General features: G+C 49.2%; 1 protein-coding gene across 1 annotated transcript in view; it reads left to right on the top strand.

Moving 5' to 3' along the window:
* Positions 1 to 12,301, top strand: part of ADCY5 (adenylate cyclase 5) — a 170,546-nt gene extending 158,245 nt beyond the window's left edge. Inside the window, exons 16-21 of the mRNA XM_049785947.1 lie at positions 1,709 to 1,738; positions 2,781 to 2,913; positions 4,039 to 4,302; positions 5,628 to 5,832; positions 9,974 to 10,098; positions 11,576 to 12,301. Coding sequence (XP_049641904.1) covers positions 1,709 to 1,738; positions 2,781 to 2,913; positions 4,039 to 4,302; positions 5,628 to 5,832; positions 9,974 to 10,098; positions 11,576 to 11,704 — 886 coding nt within the window. The 3' untranslated portion in view covers positions 11,705 to 12,301. The remainder of the gene's footprint in view (positions 1 to 1,708; positions 1,739 to 2,780; positions 2,914 to 4,038; positions 4,303 to 5,627; positions 5,833 to 9,973; positions 10,099 to 11,575) is intronic.
* The last annotated feature ends 2,215 nt before the right edge of the window (positions 12,302 to 14,516 follow it).

Here is a 14,516-nt window from a genome sequence, read left to right as displayed (position 1 = left end):
TGTTTTTTGTTTTTGTTTTTTGGATCATACCCAGCAGCGCTCAGGGGTTACTCCTGGCTCTGTGCTCAGAAATCACCCCTGGCAGGTACGAGGGACCATATGGGATGCCGGGATTCGAACCACAGTCCTTCTGGATGTAAGGCAAATGCCCTTACCTCCATGCTATCTCTACGGCTCCTTTTTTGTTTGTTTGTTTGTTTGGTTTTTGGGTCACACCCAGCAGCGCTCAGGGGTTACTCCTGACTCTATGCTCAGAAATCGCTCCCGGCAGGCTCAGGGGACCATATGGGATGCCAGGATTCGAACCACCATCCTTCTGTGTCTAAGGCAAATGCTTACCGCTGTGCTATCTCTCTGGCCCCTAGCAATTACTTCTAATACTATTTATGCTTGGGGTTTTGGGATGACTCGTACTCAGGGGTCCATATGTGATGCCAGGGATAAAACCTGAGTCAGTTGGTCAAAGAGATAGTACAGAAGATAGGGTGCTTGCCTTGCAAACATCACCCTATATAGACACCCACCCCCGAGCTCCAACAGGAGTGATCTCTGAGAACAGAACCAGAGTACGCCCTGAATATTTCCAGGTGTGGCCTAAATACAAAAACAAAAATCCCTAAAAGCAAAAAAAATATTAAATAAAGCCAAACCTGGGTCAGTTTCATAAGGCAAGTGCCTTACTTTCTGTATTATCTCTCTGGTTCCTAAATAGCATTCTTATGTAACCCATATATACAAAATATTATTTGAATGTATATAAATATAAAATTACAATGAACTATTTTATTTTTACAAAGTCTAGTGATTACTTTATTATTTTTAAAGGGGTTTGGGGTTATACACAGCGGTACTCAGGGGTTACTCCTAGCTCTGCACTCAGAAACTGCTCCTGGCAGGCTTGGGGGACCATATGGGATGCCAGGAATCAAACTGGAGTTCATTCAGGGTTGGACTTGTGCAAAGCAAATGCTCTATTGCTATGCTATCACTCCAGCCCTTATTTATTTATTTATTTATTTTTGTTGTTTTGGGGCCACACCTGGAGACGCTCAAGGGTTACTCCTGGCTATGCACTCAGAATTTGCTCCTGGCTCAGGGGACCATATGGGATGCCGGGGATCGAACCCAAGTTCATCCTGGGTCAGCCGCTTGCAAGGCAGATGCCCTACTGCTGCACTATTGCTCTGGCCCCTCTTATTTATTTTTTATGAGAGTAATTTATTTAAGCACCACTATTACAAACATGTCCTTTTTTTTTTTGGTTTTTGGGCCACACCCGGTAACGCTCAGGGGTTACTCCTGGCTATGAGCTCAGAAGTTGCTCCTGGGTTGGGGGACCATATGGGACGCCGGGGGATCGAACCATGGTCCGTCCAAGGCTAGCACAGGCAAGGCAGGCACCTTACCTCTAGCGCCACCGCCCGGCCCCACATGTCCATATTTGAGGCAGCCCAGGGCTGGGAAGGGAGAGGTGAGCAGGCATGCATGGGCTCAGGGACAGGAAGAGCTGAGTAATTTGCAGTCATGAGATTCCTGGCACTGTCCTTGGTCTCTTGGGTACAAGAAGTGGGGAGCAGCAACAGTGGGTGGCGGCAGATCTGGGACTGAGCAGGGACAGAGCAGTGTATGGGAGGCCAGCGAAGTGGGCATACGGGATACTGTGAACAAAGATACAACCCTGAGAGCCCTCCCGAACTTCCTTCAACAGAAATTTCAACAACAGTGGAACCTCCCAGTGGTGAGTTGATGTCCCCAATGACCATGTCCTGTGGGGGAGGGGCCTTTGTGGCCAGTGGGTGGTGAAGGAGCAGGCTGGTGGGGACCCAGATGCCCTACTGGGTACCCTTTCGACCCCCCAAAGATCCAGCTGCAGTACCAAGGTCCTTAAGCCCTGTTAGGTCCTTCCACAGGCCCCCCCCCTCTTGTCACCTGCTGTCCCCAAGGCTGCAGACTGTGGCCAGTAGGAAGTCAGGCAGCATTCAGGGTAGGACTGTGCTGGGTAGGATTAGGGCTTGCAATTACTGCTTTGATTCATTTATTTATTATTTGGGTTTTGGAATGCTGGCAGGCTACCCCACTTGTGTCCAGGCTCATTCCTGTCAGTACTTGGGGGGAAATCATGCAGTGCTGAAGATCAGACATGGTTTTCTTGCATGCAGAGTGTGCTCCAACCCTTTGGCTTTTCCTCCCCTGTCCAACAACTACTTTTAATGAAGACTATTTTTCATTTGTTTGTTTCTGGGTCACACCCAACATTGCTCAGGACTTCCTCCTGGCTCTGTGCTCAGGAATTACTCCTGAAGGGACTTGGGAGGCCATTTACAGTGCTGGGAATTAAACTTAGTTGGTTGCATGCAAGGCAAGCACCTTAGCTCTGTACTATATCTCAAGTACTATTTATAATGCCAGCATAAATACAACCAGGAACTAAGAGTCATCAACTTTCTAGTTCTTCCTGTTTGTTGAGAATTCTGGCAGTATTTTATAAGTGGAATCTTCATCTCTTCCCACATTCTTGAGATGAGGATATTATTATTGTACAAGCAATGTAACCAAGGGTCAGGGAAATGTGAGCCTAACCCAGGTTGCCCAGAGAGCCCACTGCAGGGTGTGAGGGCAGCACTGTGAAAGAGGCTGCCAGCAGGAAGTCTTCCTAAAGGAGACAGGCATCCAGAAAAGCTTGAGCAGGAGAGGAAAGAAGCAGGGAGCAGGGCGGCAGGAAAAGGACCTGAAGGGGTTCTGGAGCCTGCCAAAAAGTGCCTGGCCTATTCCTCCTGCAGCCCTGAGCATGCAACCAAGGTGGCGCTGAAGGTGGTGACGCCTATCATCATCTCCGTGTTCGTGCTGGCCCTTTACCTGCATGCCCAGCAGGTGGAGTCTACCGCCCGCCTTGACTTCCTCTGGAAACTGCAGGTGGGTGGCCACACACTGGTGCTGGAGTGGGCAGGTAATCAGGCCCTCTGCACTGTTAAGGAGAAGTTCCTGGCTCACCCTAGGCCAACCTCCACCTCCTTTCTGAGATCCCAAGTAACTGGGCCTTCCCCACTCATGAGTCCAGGGCAGGGTCCAGGAAGGTGTGAACAGACAACTTTGTGTGGGGCATCAAGGACCAAGAGGGACTGTGGACCATGCTGAAACAGGAAGTGCAGAGAATACCTGAGCATGTCTGGATGGCCAAGAAAGATAGGAGAGACCATCACCAAGATGCTGTGCCCTGAACCTGGTGGGCACTATAAGTCTCACCTCTGAGTTGTACATCAAGTGTAGCCTGATTCCATCTCTGTCCTCATGCCTCATACCCTGTACTCTAATTATATTCATGGGAAGAAGGAACTCTGATGGGCACACACAGGTATTAGCAAGAGTCTTGTACAGGAATCTTGTTTTTTTGTTGTTGTTTGTTTTATTGGGTCACACCTGGTGATGCTCAGGGTTTACCTCTGGGACTCTGGGGGGAGCATATGGGATGTTGGGGATTGAACCTAGGTAGGCCACATGAAAGGTAAATGCCCTACTCACTGTGCTATTGCTCTGGCCTTGAGTCTTTTTTTTTGAGTCTTGTTTTTTATTTTATTTTTTTAATTTAAATTAGGGTCACACCAAGTTATGCTCAGGGCTCTTTCCTGGCTCAGTGCCTTCAGGAGTGATAGCTGGCAGTGCTCAGGGGATCACATAGCTGAATGTAAAATAGGTGCCTCCCTTCCTGTAATACCTCTCCAATTCCAGTTGTATTATCTGAGCTGATGTGGAAGACACTGGGTTGAGCATTATGGGGGTAGCATAAGGGCCATCTGGGGTGCTTAATGGTTCTTCCTAGTTTGGGTCAGATGTAGTCCTTCTGAGGCTGCCTCCAGCAGGACAGAAGACCTCAGAAACATCATTTTCCACCTTCCTATGGGCTGCCAGAGAGCCAACCCTTCAGAATCTCTCCCAGCAGTGGTGGGATCAAGACCTGGGAAGCTAGAGACAAAACTGCCTATTGCATCTGGGGTGCATCTCCGAGCTCCTCGTCCGTCTCTGAGCAGCTCCTCTCTGCAGGCCACAGAGGAGAAAGAGGAGATGGAGGAGCTGCAGGCCTACAACCGACGCCTGCTGCACAATATCCTGCCCAAGGATGTGGCGGCGCACTTCCTGGCTCGTGAGCGGCGCAATGATGAGCTTTACTACCAGTCCTGCGAGTGTGTGGCCGTCATGTTTGCCTCCATCGCCAACTTCTCCGAGTTCTATGTGGAGCTGGAAGCCAACAACGAAGGAGTTGAGTGCTTGCGGCTGCTCAACGAGATCATTGCCGACTTTGATGAGGTTGGAGGCCCCTCGGGTGGTGGGTGGCAGGTGTTATAAGGACCCCACATCCCCTCTCCCCAGCCAGATCTGAATGAGGACATCAGAGGCCCTAGCTATATTATGGAGTCCTTGCATACTTTTACTTCCTCGCTTCCTCCTCCCTCTCGTCTTTCATCCCTGTTATGATTTACAGTGCTGTTAAACAGAGACTCAGGCATACAATGTTCCAACTCTAATCCAACCACCAGTGTCTCCATTCCTCCACTCAGGTTCTCTCCTACCTCCAACCTATCTCCTTAGCAGGTATAATTTAATTACTATAGTTTGGTTTTTGTGCTTATAGTTGTACTGGCAATCCATGGCTTACATTTCTACAGATGCCTCAGCTCTACACCAATGTGGCCAAGGCTCCTGACCCTTGCCCCGATATCACCTCAGATTGCCTCTTCTAACTTCTCTCTCTCTCCTCTCTCCTCTCTGAATTTTTGTTTCTGAAATCTGGGGCCAAGGCCTTGCCCACTTTTGATATTTTCTGTTCCCTTATATGTGGCCTCTGTATACCTGCTTATACTGGTGTCTCACTGCAGCTAGGGAAACCTTGGTGGCATAGATCTGAGTGCCAGAGATCACTTGCTGGGCATTTCCCCCAGATGACAACCTGCTGGTTATTTAGTCTGCTCATGTCTCAGGTTCTCAGGCTAAGCAAGGAGGCAATATAAGATGCTACCATATGACATATGACACAGCATCCTTATTACCTGTCAGTCTCTGGTATAGCACGAGTGCCAGGCTGGGAGACACTGCACCCCAGGGGCAGTCAGGGTCCTGGGTATCATAGAACTGTGGAACTCCAGCCTGAAAGGGATGCCTATATCTGAGTGCAGGAAGCAGAGGGGTTTGCAGAGCTGGGACTGGGCAACATCCAACAGCCCATGAGACTCCTGGGGCAATGTAATAACTCTATTGCTCATACAGAATGTGGTAACTTCTAAAAAAGAGGAGGCAGGTGTCCAGCTGGACTCTTATGAGGAAGTTTCTCTGGTGTGATGGAGAAGTAAACCAGAAAAAGGGGAGCCACCAGCTCCCATTGGGAGTAATAAGTCCAGAGGTGATGGTGAGATGGTCCATGGGCGCTCAAGGTGCAGCAGGCTGGTAGCACAGGTTCCCAGATAGTTGTAGAGTTGAAGAGCCTAGACCTTTGGGGGAGCTTTGGAGTCTCACACTGCATGGGTGGCAGAGACTATGTGTGAACTGGGCAAACAGGAGGGGCCATGCCACCACCCCTCCCTGCAGACCCCGGGACCCCAGGCATGGAGTGACCAGGGTTGGCTCCTTCCACCCAGATCATCAGTGAGGACCGGTTCCGGCAACTGGAGAAAATCAAGACTATCGGCAGCACCTACATGGCCGCTTCCGGCCTCAATGACACTACTTATGACAAGGCGGGCAAGAGCCACATCAAAGCTCTGGCTGACTTTGCCATGAAGCTGATGGACCAAATGAAATACATCAATGAGCACTCCTTCAACAACTTCCAGATGAAGATTGGTGAGTGGCCAAATCCTGCCCCACAGCCCATACCCTGTTCCCCCCATCTCTCCCCACCCCCTGATAATATGGGTGTCCCTGCCAGGGGTCACGATATGGGTGCCACTGCTCCCAGAAGAAAACCCTGGGCCTAGAGATGCTTCCTCTGTAAGAGTCTATGTCTGTATTTGTTCTCTTGTGCCCTCTGGGATGCCCTGGCAGGCTACATACATGGGTCTCATTGTGACTTCTCCATTCATCTGTATGTCTATTTTAATATCAGTTCTATATGTGGTTTGAAGGCAGAGAACATGGTATATCCACATTTCTTTTCAGGATGAAGGTGGCTATTCTGGTTCTCTCTTGGATGAAATTTGTCCATCCAAATTTCAGTGACCATCTCTATTTCCTTGAAGAATACCATTGAAAGTGTGATAGGGATTGTAATGAATCTTTGCTTCGTTTTATGTAAAGTAATAGTAAGCTTTCAGTGTTAAATGTTTCCAGTTCATAAACTCAAAATATCTTCCCATTTTTCTGTGTCTTCTTTTATTTCTTTTAACAATGTCTTCTGGTTTTCATTGTACTAGTCTGTCACTTCTTTTATTAGGTTTAGGATCTTAATTCTTTTCATAGCAATTGTAAATGGGATAATTTTCCTTTCTTTCTTTTCTGTTCCATCACTTGTCTATAGAAACGTAGCCAGCTTTTGTGTATAGACTTCATAGCCTGCCTCTTTACTATATTGTTCCAATATATGAAATTAGATTGTTTCTAATAGATTTCCTATTGGACTCACTAGGTTTTCCTATGTCTATCATCATGCTCTCTGAAAATTTTACTTCTTTCTCAATTTAAATTTTCAATTTAAATTTAAAATCTTTCAATTTTAAATTTTACTTCTTTCTCAATTTAAATTTTCATTCCTTTTGAAGGGGCCACACCTGGCGAAGCTCAGCAGTAGGGCATATACCTTGCACACAGATGACCTGGGATAGAGCTAGGTATCCCTTATAGTATGTTAGGATAGCAAACTTTTCACATGAATTTTTTCATTTTTTGCAATATCACCAAAAAGGAAGAAAAATGAGGCCAGAGATAGTACAGCAGGAAGGGTGCTTGCGTTGCAGTTATCAGTACCCGAGACACCCTATATAGTTTTATAGCTACATCAGAATTAATCCTTGAGTGCAGAGGCAAGAGTAAGCCTTGAGCATCATTCATACCAAAACAAAACAAAACAAACAAAAGAGCAAGAAAAAGACAAAGGACTGGGATGATATACATATGTAAATTCTATATACACATACATATGTAAGTCCTATAAAAAATATAAAATAGGGGGCCCAGAGAGATAGCACAGCAGTGTTTGCCTTGCAAGCAGCCGATCCAGAACCAAAGGTGGTTGGTTCGAATCCTGGTGTCCCATATGGTCCCCCGTGCCTGCCAGGAGCTATTTCTGAGCAGACAGCCAGGAGTAAGCCCTGAGCACCACCGGGTGTAGCCCCAAAACAAAACAAAACAAAAATTTTAAATAGGGGAAAGAGTGGTGGCACAAAGTGGTAAGCCTAGCCTTGCCTGCGCTAGCATAGGACAAACCGTGGTTCAATTCCTTGGCATCCCATATGGTTCCCCAAACCAAGAGCGATTTCTAAGCACATAACCAGGAGTAACCCCTGAGCATCACCAGGTGTGCCTACTCCAAAATATTTTTAAATGATGAATTTGTCATAAATAAGTGCCAGAAAGGAATAAAGGGCATCATCACAGAGACTACTAGATTTTTAATGTAACTTTGGGCATCAGAATCTCCTCTCAGAAAGTGTTCAGCTTCCATATTATTCTAGAATCTCGGGAACTCCGATTCTGTGGAATGAACATTCACAGCATCAGGCTGGGGAGAAGCAGGGATGTTTTCTCCTTTGCCCTAGAATTTGCAATATTTTTTCTCAAGGGACCCCAGAAAACACTCTTACTGGGTACACCACATTAGCCCACTGGGAAACCTGCCCTAAGTTTGGGGGTGCAAGGCGGAAGCTAATTTACTGTGGGAGAGGGAGTCTTCCTGTTTAGCTTATTGGCACCAGTGCTGCATTCTGTGTTAATTAAACCACAGTCTGCATTTTTGTTTTGTATTTTTGTTTTTTTGTTTTGTGACCATACCTGGCTGGCTCTGCATTCAGAAGTTTACCTAGATTTGAGGAACCATATGGGATGCTGGGGTTCGAACCAGGGTTGGCTGCGTGCAAGGCAAATACTCTTCCCACTGTGCTATCACTCTTGCCCCTTTTCTTTTTCTTTTCTCCCTATGATATATGGCTAGAACTTCCCATTAATAGAGCTGCAAATGGGTACACTTGTCTTATGCCTGATCAGTTGAGAATGATGTTAACTGTGGTTATCACAAATGTGCCTTCATTGTAATCTAAGAATACTCCTCACGTGATTTCAAGAGGGAAGGGTTGGCGACACTTGGTGGTTCTCAAAAATTACTCCTGATGGGCTTAGGGGTACACTTATGGTTCCAGGGATTGAACCAGGATCCCACATGCAAAGCAAGAGCCTTTCCCTGGAACAACATATGGGACAAACGACTGCAAGTGGATTTATGGGAACAAAGAGGGGGAACCTTTGAGGGAACAGTCTGAAAGACTTAAGGAGTAGTTATGAGGTCTGATTTGGGAGCCCTTGTGTGTGTACTCTGGCCTCTCAAAACAACACACGCCAGGCATGAAATGGTTTGTGCATAGTTGGAAGAGCCCTGGGGTTTGGAGATGGAGCAGGAAATGTCTAGAGAAGACATATGGGCCAGGTAGCAGGGGAGCAGTTTGCCTGGAGAGGAGGGAGGAGACTTCAGGCGAGAAAATGGTACAGAAGAGGCCAAAGGCTGTTGAAATACATATTAATTATAGAGTCCTGAATGGTGGTGGATGATGGTGAGATGGATGGAGTGACTTTTCTCTGCCGGCCTGGACCACATACCTGCAACCCTCTCCAGCCAGCAGGTCTGCAGGTTCAGGGTAGCGATGGGGAAATGATCTACAGACAGTCAGGTTTCAGGAGACATGAAGCTTTATTAATAAACTCTAGCCACCTAGGCTAGCCCTTTAAGCAGCCTATTTCAGCTGTCCAGCATCTCAACATGTTTCCTTTATCTCCATCCTACCAACCTTTCTTGCTGCCTCTCCCTCAATCCCCCTTCAATCCTCTTAGGCAATCCTTTTATTACCTTCCAAAGACCCATCCCAGAAATGGGCTGGTCTTACCATCAGGTAAGATTACACAGGAAGATGGGGTGGGTGGGGTGACAAAAGGCAGGGGATAGATGTTACATAAAGACCAGGAAGGTGGATGGCCAGAGGGAGATGGAGGTGAGTGGATGGCAGCAGGATGAACGGCAACAGGACAGATGGCAATAGTATGGATGGCAGCATTATGGCTTCACAGAGCTCAGCCTGCCATCTCCACACAAGATCTGAAGCCTGCTAGCAGGATTTATTGGAGAGAAAAGGAACTTTCAGGTGGATGGGCAGAGAATTACTCTGCCCTTGATGGTAGAATCGTAGATTCTACAAACCTACCTCCCTGCCCACCCAGGGAACTAGGAGCTACATTCTTAGAACAAGATTGTTGGGAATTGTGGAAAAAAACTGGTGTGACACATGGTTCCTTGAACATCATGGATGCAGCTCTGGAGGCCCCAGTACTCTAGGGTGGCCCAGGTATCTTAGCACTGCAGGGCCTAAGCAGCACCCCATCCTCAGACCATTGCATGGAGCTAAATCACTTGCATTGAGCCCTCAGATGTGCTGAGAACTACTTAGTAGACCAGTAGACCCTCCCCAATAAAGGTTTAAGGAAGTGAGGCAACCCAGGTTCCAGTACTTTGAGTCTGTACAGATAGCATAAATGCAAATATTACCAAAGAAGACCCGGAAGCTGTGATAAATCGGTGTTTTCACCTTGGCCGTGAATGTACAGTTGCCAGGTATTTCTGGAGTGATGAGAACATAGCAGTAGTGGGGGCCTGTGGTCCTGAGGAAGTAATTACATGAGGAGGGAGAGATGGGAGCTGTGGGGTTAAGTGTGGCTTCAAGAATCAGAGTGAGGGCAACAAGGCAAGCTGGATCTCTGGTAAGCATGCTGGCTTTGTCCTCTGCAGGGCTCAATATCGGCCCTGTGGTGGCCGGCGTGATCGGGGCACGTAAGCCTCAGTATGACATCTGGGGCAATACAGTGAACGTGGCCAGCCGCATGGACAGCACAGGGGTGCCTGACCGAATCCAGGTACGTACCAGGGCAACCACCCCCCGCTACCCCCCCACGTCTGCTAAGGGGTCTGCGGGGCATACAACCCACTATTCCCAATAGCAGCTTCTGCAGCCATATTTGAGGGCGATGGGGTCAGATAGTATCATGGGCTTGGCCATCTTGCTTTTAAATTTAAGCTTTTAGACTTAGTAAGTTGTTACAGACCCTCAGTACCTTGGACAGCTCCTCAGACCCGTGCATAGCCCCCTGCTGGTCATAGAAGGAATTGCGGGGTGTGGGCTCCAGGGCAGCTGCCCAGATTCAAGTGGTGGAGACAGTAAAATCCTAACTGTCCTCACACTTTGATTTGTTTCTTATGAGTACCTGCTGGTACTCAGATTTTTACTGCTGATTCTGTGCTCAGGGATCATTCCTGGAGGGGCTTAGGGGCCCATCAAGGAACTGAACCCAAGTCACCTATGTGCAAAGCTGTGCTCTCTCTGACCCATGAGTTTTTCTGAGCATGAGAGTCAAGTCTCTAAATTGAAGGAAGGTTAAGCGCAGTCAGCACTGGTGTGGTTTTCCACACCACACTTCTATCTGGTGTGGAAAACCAGTTTCCAGAAATCCCTTCTGGTGGGGTCACAGAGTGAATTTTTGGGGCACACATTGGTGGCCTGCCGGGGGTGTGGGTGCCTTCACATCAGCTGTGATTGTGGTCCAGACACCTACACAGCAGGGCAGGGACTCGGAAATCACTTCAGGAGTACCTCTCACCCAAACACAATGAGGTTTTGGGGGACAAAAGGTTTGGCCAAAAGAGCCTAATCCTCCCTGACTCTATCTCTCCACCAAAAATGAGTCTTTCCCCCCCTGTTTCTGTGTCCCCTCTCTGTCTTTCTCTCTGTGTCTGTCTCTGTATCTCTCTTTCTCTCCTGTCTTCTCCCCCTCTGTCTCACTGTTGTCTTTCTCTCTGTGTCTGTCTTGTCTTCTGTCTTTCTCCTCTATCTCTCTTCCTTTGTGTCTCTCTTTCTCTCTCTGCTCCCTCCGTGTGTCTCTTCTTCTTCTGTGTGTCTCCCTTTCTCTTGTTTCTGTGTCTCCCCCTGTGTTCTTCTGTCTGTCCTTTTGTTTCTGTGTCCCCCCTTTCTCTTCTGTTTCTGTGTCTCCCCGTGTGTGTCATTCTGTCTGTCCTTCTGTTTCTGTGTCCCCCCCCCCCTTGTGTTTCTCTCTCTTCCCCCCTTTTATCCTTCTTGTCCAACTGCCTCTCTCCAACTACCCTCTTTACCAACTGCCTCTGTCCAACTGTCTCCTTTGGCCTCCCCTCCAAGTTCCTTTATTTCTACAGGAAATCACTTCAGGAGTACCTGTCACCCTCACCAGCAGAGACAATGCTACTCTACCCCCTCATTCACAGCAGTAGGGGACCCTTTTGTGCTCAGGCCAGATAGAGGACTTCAGGGAAGTTGACAGGTTGTGTCATTGGTGGCCTGTCCTCTCTCCTCTGCTTCCTCAGGTCACCACAGACATGTACCAGGTGCTGGCTGCCAACACCTACCAGCTGGAGTGCCGAGGTGTGGTGAAAGTCAAGGGCAAGGGCGAGATGATGACCTACTTCCTCAACGGAGGGCCCCCACTCAGCTAGCAGTTCCCACTGTGCTGCAGGCCACCGGGCCTCCAAGGAAATGGATATGGCTTCTTTGTGCGCCTTGAGGAGGGCGAGGGAAGGATGCCCTGCACTCCAGCAGGTGGGGCCGTCCTGGTGAGGGTCTCCACTTAGACTCCAGAAGCAGCTTCTGCCTTGGCAGGGGTAGGGGGGGTGACGGCAGCCTCCATCCCAGGCCCAGGGGTACCAGCGTCCTGCGAGCCCCAAGCTGACCAAAGATGTTCCCCTCTGTCGAAGACTCCGCTAGACTTGACCTGAATCTTGAGTTCCCTGAAGGGTGCTGCTGTGTGTTGGGAAGGGGCAGTCGGGGTGGTAGCCTGGGTTGGCGGGGGACCTCAACTGGGACCCCATCACTGCCCACCCCCAGGAACCTGCTTTTCCAAGTGAGCCTTGATATTCTGGGGGCTTTGGGGCAGGAGTGCTACCGGCTTTACTACAATATCCCAACACCCAACCACACACAGTCAGGGCCCCTATGTCGGGGCCAAGCTCATGCCAGGAGGAGGCTAGAGGACCTGAAGCAAGGCGTGGTGGTTCAAAGAGAAAGAAAATATTTATTAAATAAAACAAACCACGTTTTCTGTGCCCTTCTTTAGACTAAACTAGTTGTATGCATATAGAAGACCACAAGCAACCAGGATGTCACGGGGGTGGGTAGGGGGTGCCCACTCGTCCTTTTTGTATTTTTTATTTTGTATTATTGAAAACCTTGGAGATCTAAAAAAATATACCAAATTCTATATTTTGTAAATTCTCTATATCGGAACGCAGCTGTGCTCCGTGGGGTAGCTTGCGCCCCCGATCCCAGCCCCCCCCCCACCCGTACTGTGTGGCTATGTGCGCTGGTGGACGTGGACGTATGTGTGCGCGAGTCCTATAATGTGGAACTGGCGTGTGCCAGACAAGATTCCCCGCACTCCGCATCTGGCAGCTTGGGTCTGCCTAGGGTCCAGCCCGAGCAGCAAGCGTGTCTTTTGGGGTCCTGCCAGGTTCATTTCAGGAGAAAGATGCATAGATGCTTTAGACCCATCTGAGACCCACACCTTACACCTACTTATCAAAAAACCGTCCGGATGCTAAGACACTCGCCGCTTTCTATCTGAGGCTGAGCAGGGGCTCCAGCCCACAGCTCCTTGCCCCAGAGAGTCAGCACTTGCTTTCTGCAGGGGCAGCAACTCAGAGAAAACCTCAAAGCTGTGGGGACAGGAAACACCAGCAGTGGAGGTACATGAGACCTGCCTGGATCTATCAGGAGGCTGAGATTCTGCGATTGCATGGGGCTCCTCCTTGGATGTGCAGTCCTCAGCTTCTGGGGCAGGAGTAGTCTTGTCCTCCAATGCAGGACCAGCGAGCAGAGGAGCAAGCCCAGCTTTGACATTTCTGGAGCAGAGTTGGTAGGAATTTTGTTCTCTTTGGGGAGAGTAGTGGCTAGTAGCACCGTGTGAGTTCATACACGATGGAACATAGTAGTACGTTCCTTTAGAATTCTTGGGCTGAGCTAGGATTTTTCCATTGCTTCTCAGGGCAGAATCATTCTCACCTCCAATAGGAGCTGAGGAGGTGAGGGGGCAGGCAATTGCCTGTCGTTGAGACACCATCTGCTGCCCACTTGCACCGGACACTAGTTGCCCTCACACCCATGCCTGCTCTTACTCTGTTGGAACTCTGAGAGGCACAGTTGATGGACCTGCACCCACCAGCCTGGGTCTGGGGGAACCCCTGCTGCTCCACCCTCAGTCGTGTGTCAGCCCTTTCATGGGCTACGGGGCTGGCTTTCTCCGTGTATGGTTCTCAAGTCCCTGACCCCTCAAATACCGCTCGCTAGTGGGCCTGGGTTTCCGTCCTGCTTCCAACCTGAGTACCTGTGTGTGTGTGCGCGCACCCGCGTGTGTGCTGAATCCCTCCCGTGTGCCCCCCCATCCCCGTTTGTTCCAGCCACCCCGGCCTCATGAGGGCCCCGACTTGCAGTGACTGGTGACGGCGTGCCGTGCTAGCTCGTCAGTCCTTCTAAGGGGCGTGCACTTTTTATTCCTGCTCTTGCAAAAATGGATACGATTATGATTTCCCATGGAAATTGAAAAGTCTATTTAAATAATTTAACTATTAAACACTTTCACTGGTAATGTGTCCTGGACTGATTTGTGACGGGGCTCAGGACTTGGTCCACACAGTGGAGGAGTGTTCAGGTGAACCCCCGAGAGGGCCTGGTGTGGGGAGGGACTGTCTTGTGAAAGGACTCCTGTGGGTGGGGGAGGATGTGAGGGAGAAGGTGGGGGGCAAGGGGAGGTGTGCTGGAGGCTGAAAAATGGAAACCTGGTAAGGGGTCTTCAGAGCTTGAGGGCAGAGAAGACCCACAGTGGAGGGGGTGAATGTTCTGAAACTGGTGAGCCAGGTCCAGAGAGACAGAGATGGGGTTAAGGTATTTGTTCTGCATCCTACTGATGCTGTGTTCTAATACCGAGCATTGCCAAGGGATTACACCTGAGCCCAGAGCCGGAAATAGTCCGTGTGACAGGTGCAGTCCAAAATCTAGCGAGTAACACCTGTGACATCATAGGTACACATGCCAGGGGGCCTTTTGCAAAGCCCTGTTCTCCTCCTGGCAGCACTCGACTCATGAGGAGGCAGGTAGAATTATCAAGTCTTTACGTCAAAGCACACAACAGCGTCACCAACAGTTGAGCTTCAAAGCAGGCCTGCCAACTAATTCCATGCAGGCTTCACGCGAACCCCAGACTCTTCGGCCCACACCTGTCCCCATCACCATGGAAGGAAAAGCAGCAGGAAAACC

The sequence above is a fragment of the Suncus etruscus genome, chromosome 13 (assembly GCF_024139225.1).
Source record: "Suncus etruscus isolate mSunEtr1 chromosome 13, mSunEtr1.pri.cur, whole genome shotgun sequence".
Lineage (NCBI taxonomy): Eukaryota > Metazoa > Chordata > Mammalia > Eulipotyphla > Soricidae > Suncus > Suncus etruscus.
The sequence above is the reverse complement of the archived record's forward strand: the minus strand, read 5'-3'. Positions and strand labels throughout refer to the sequence as shown.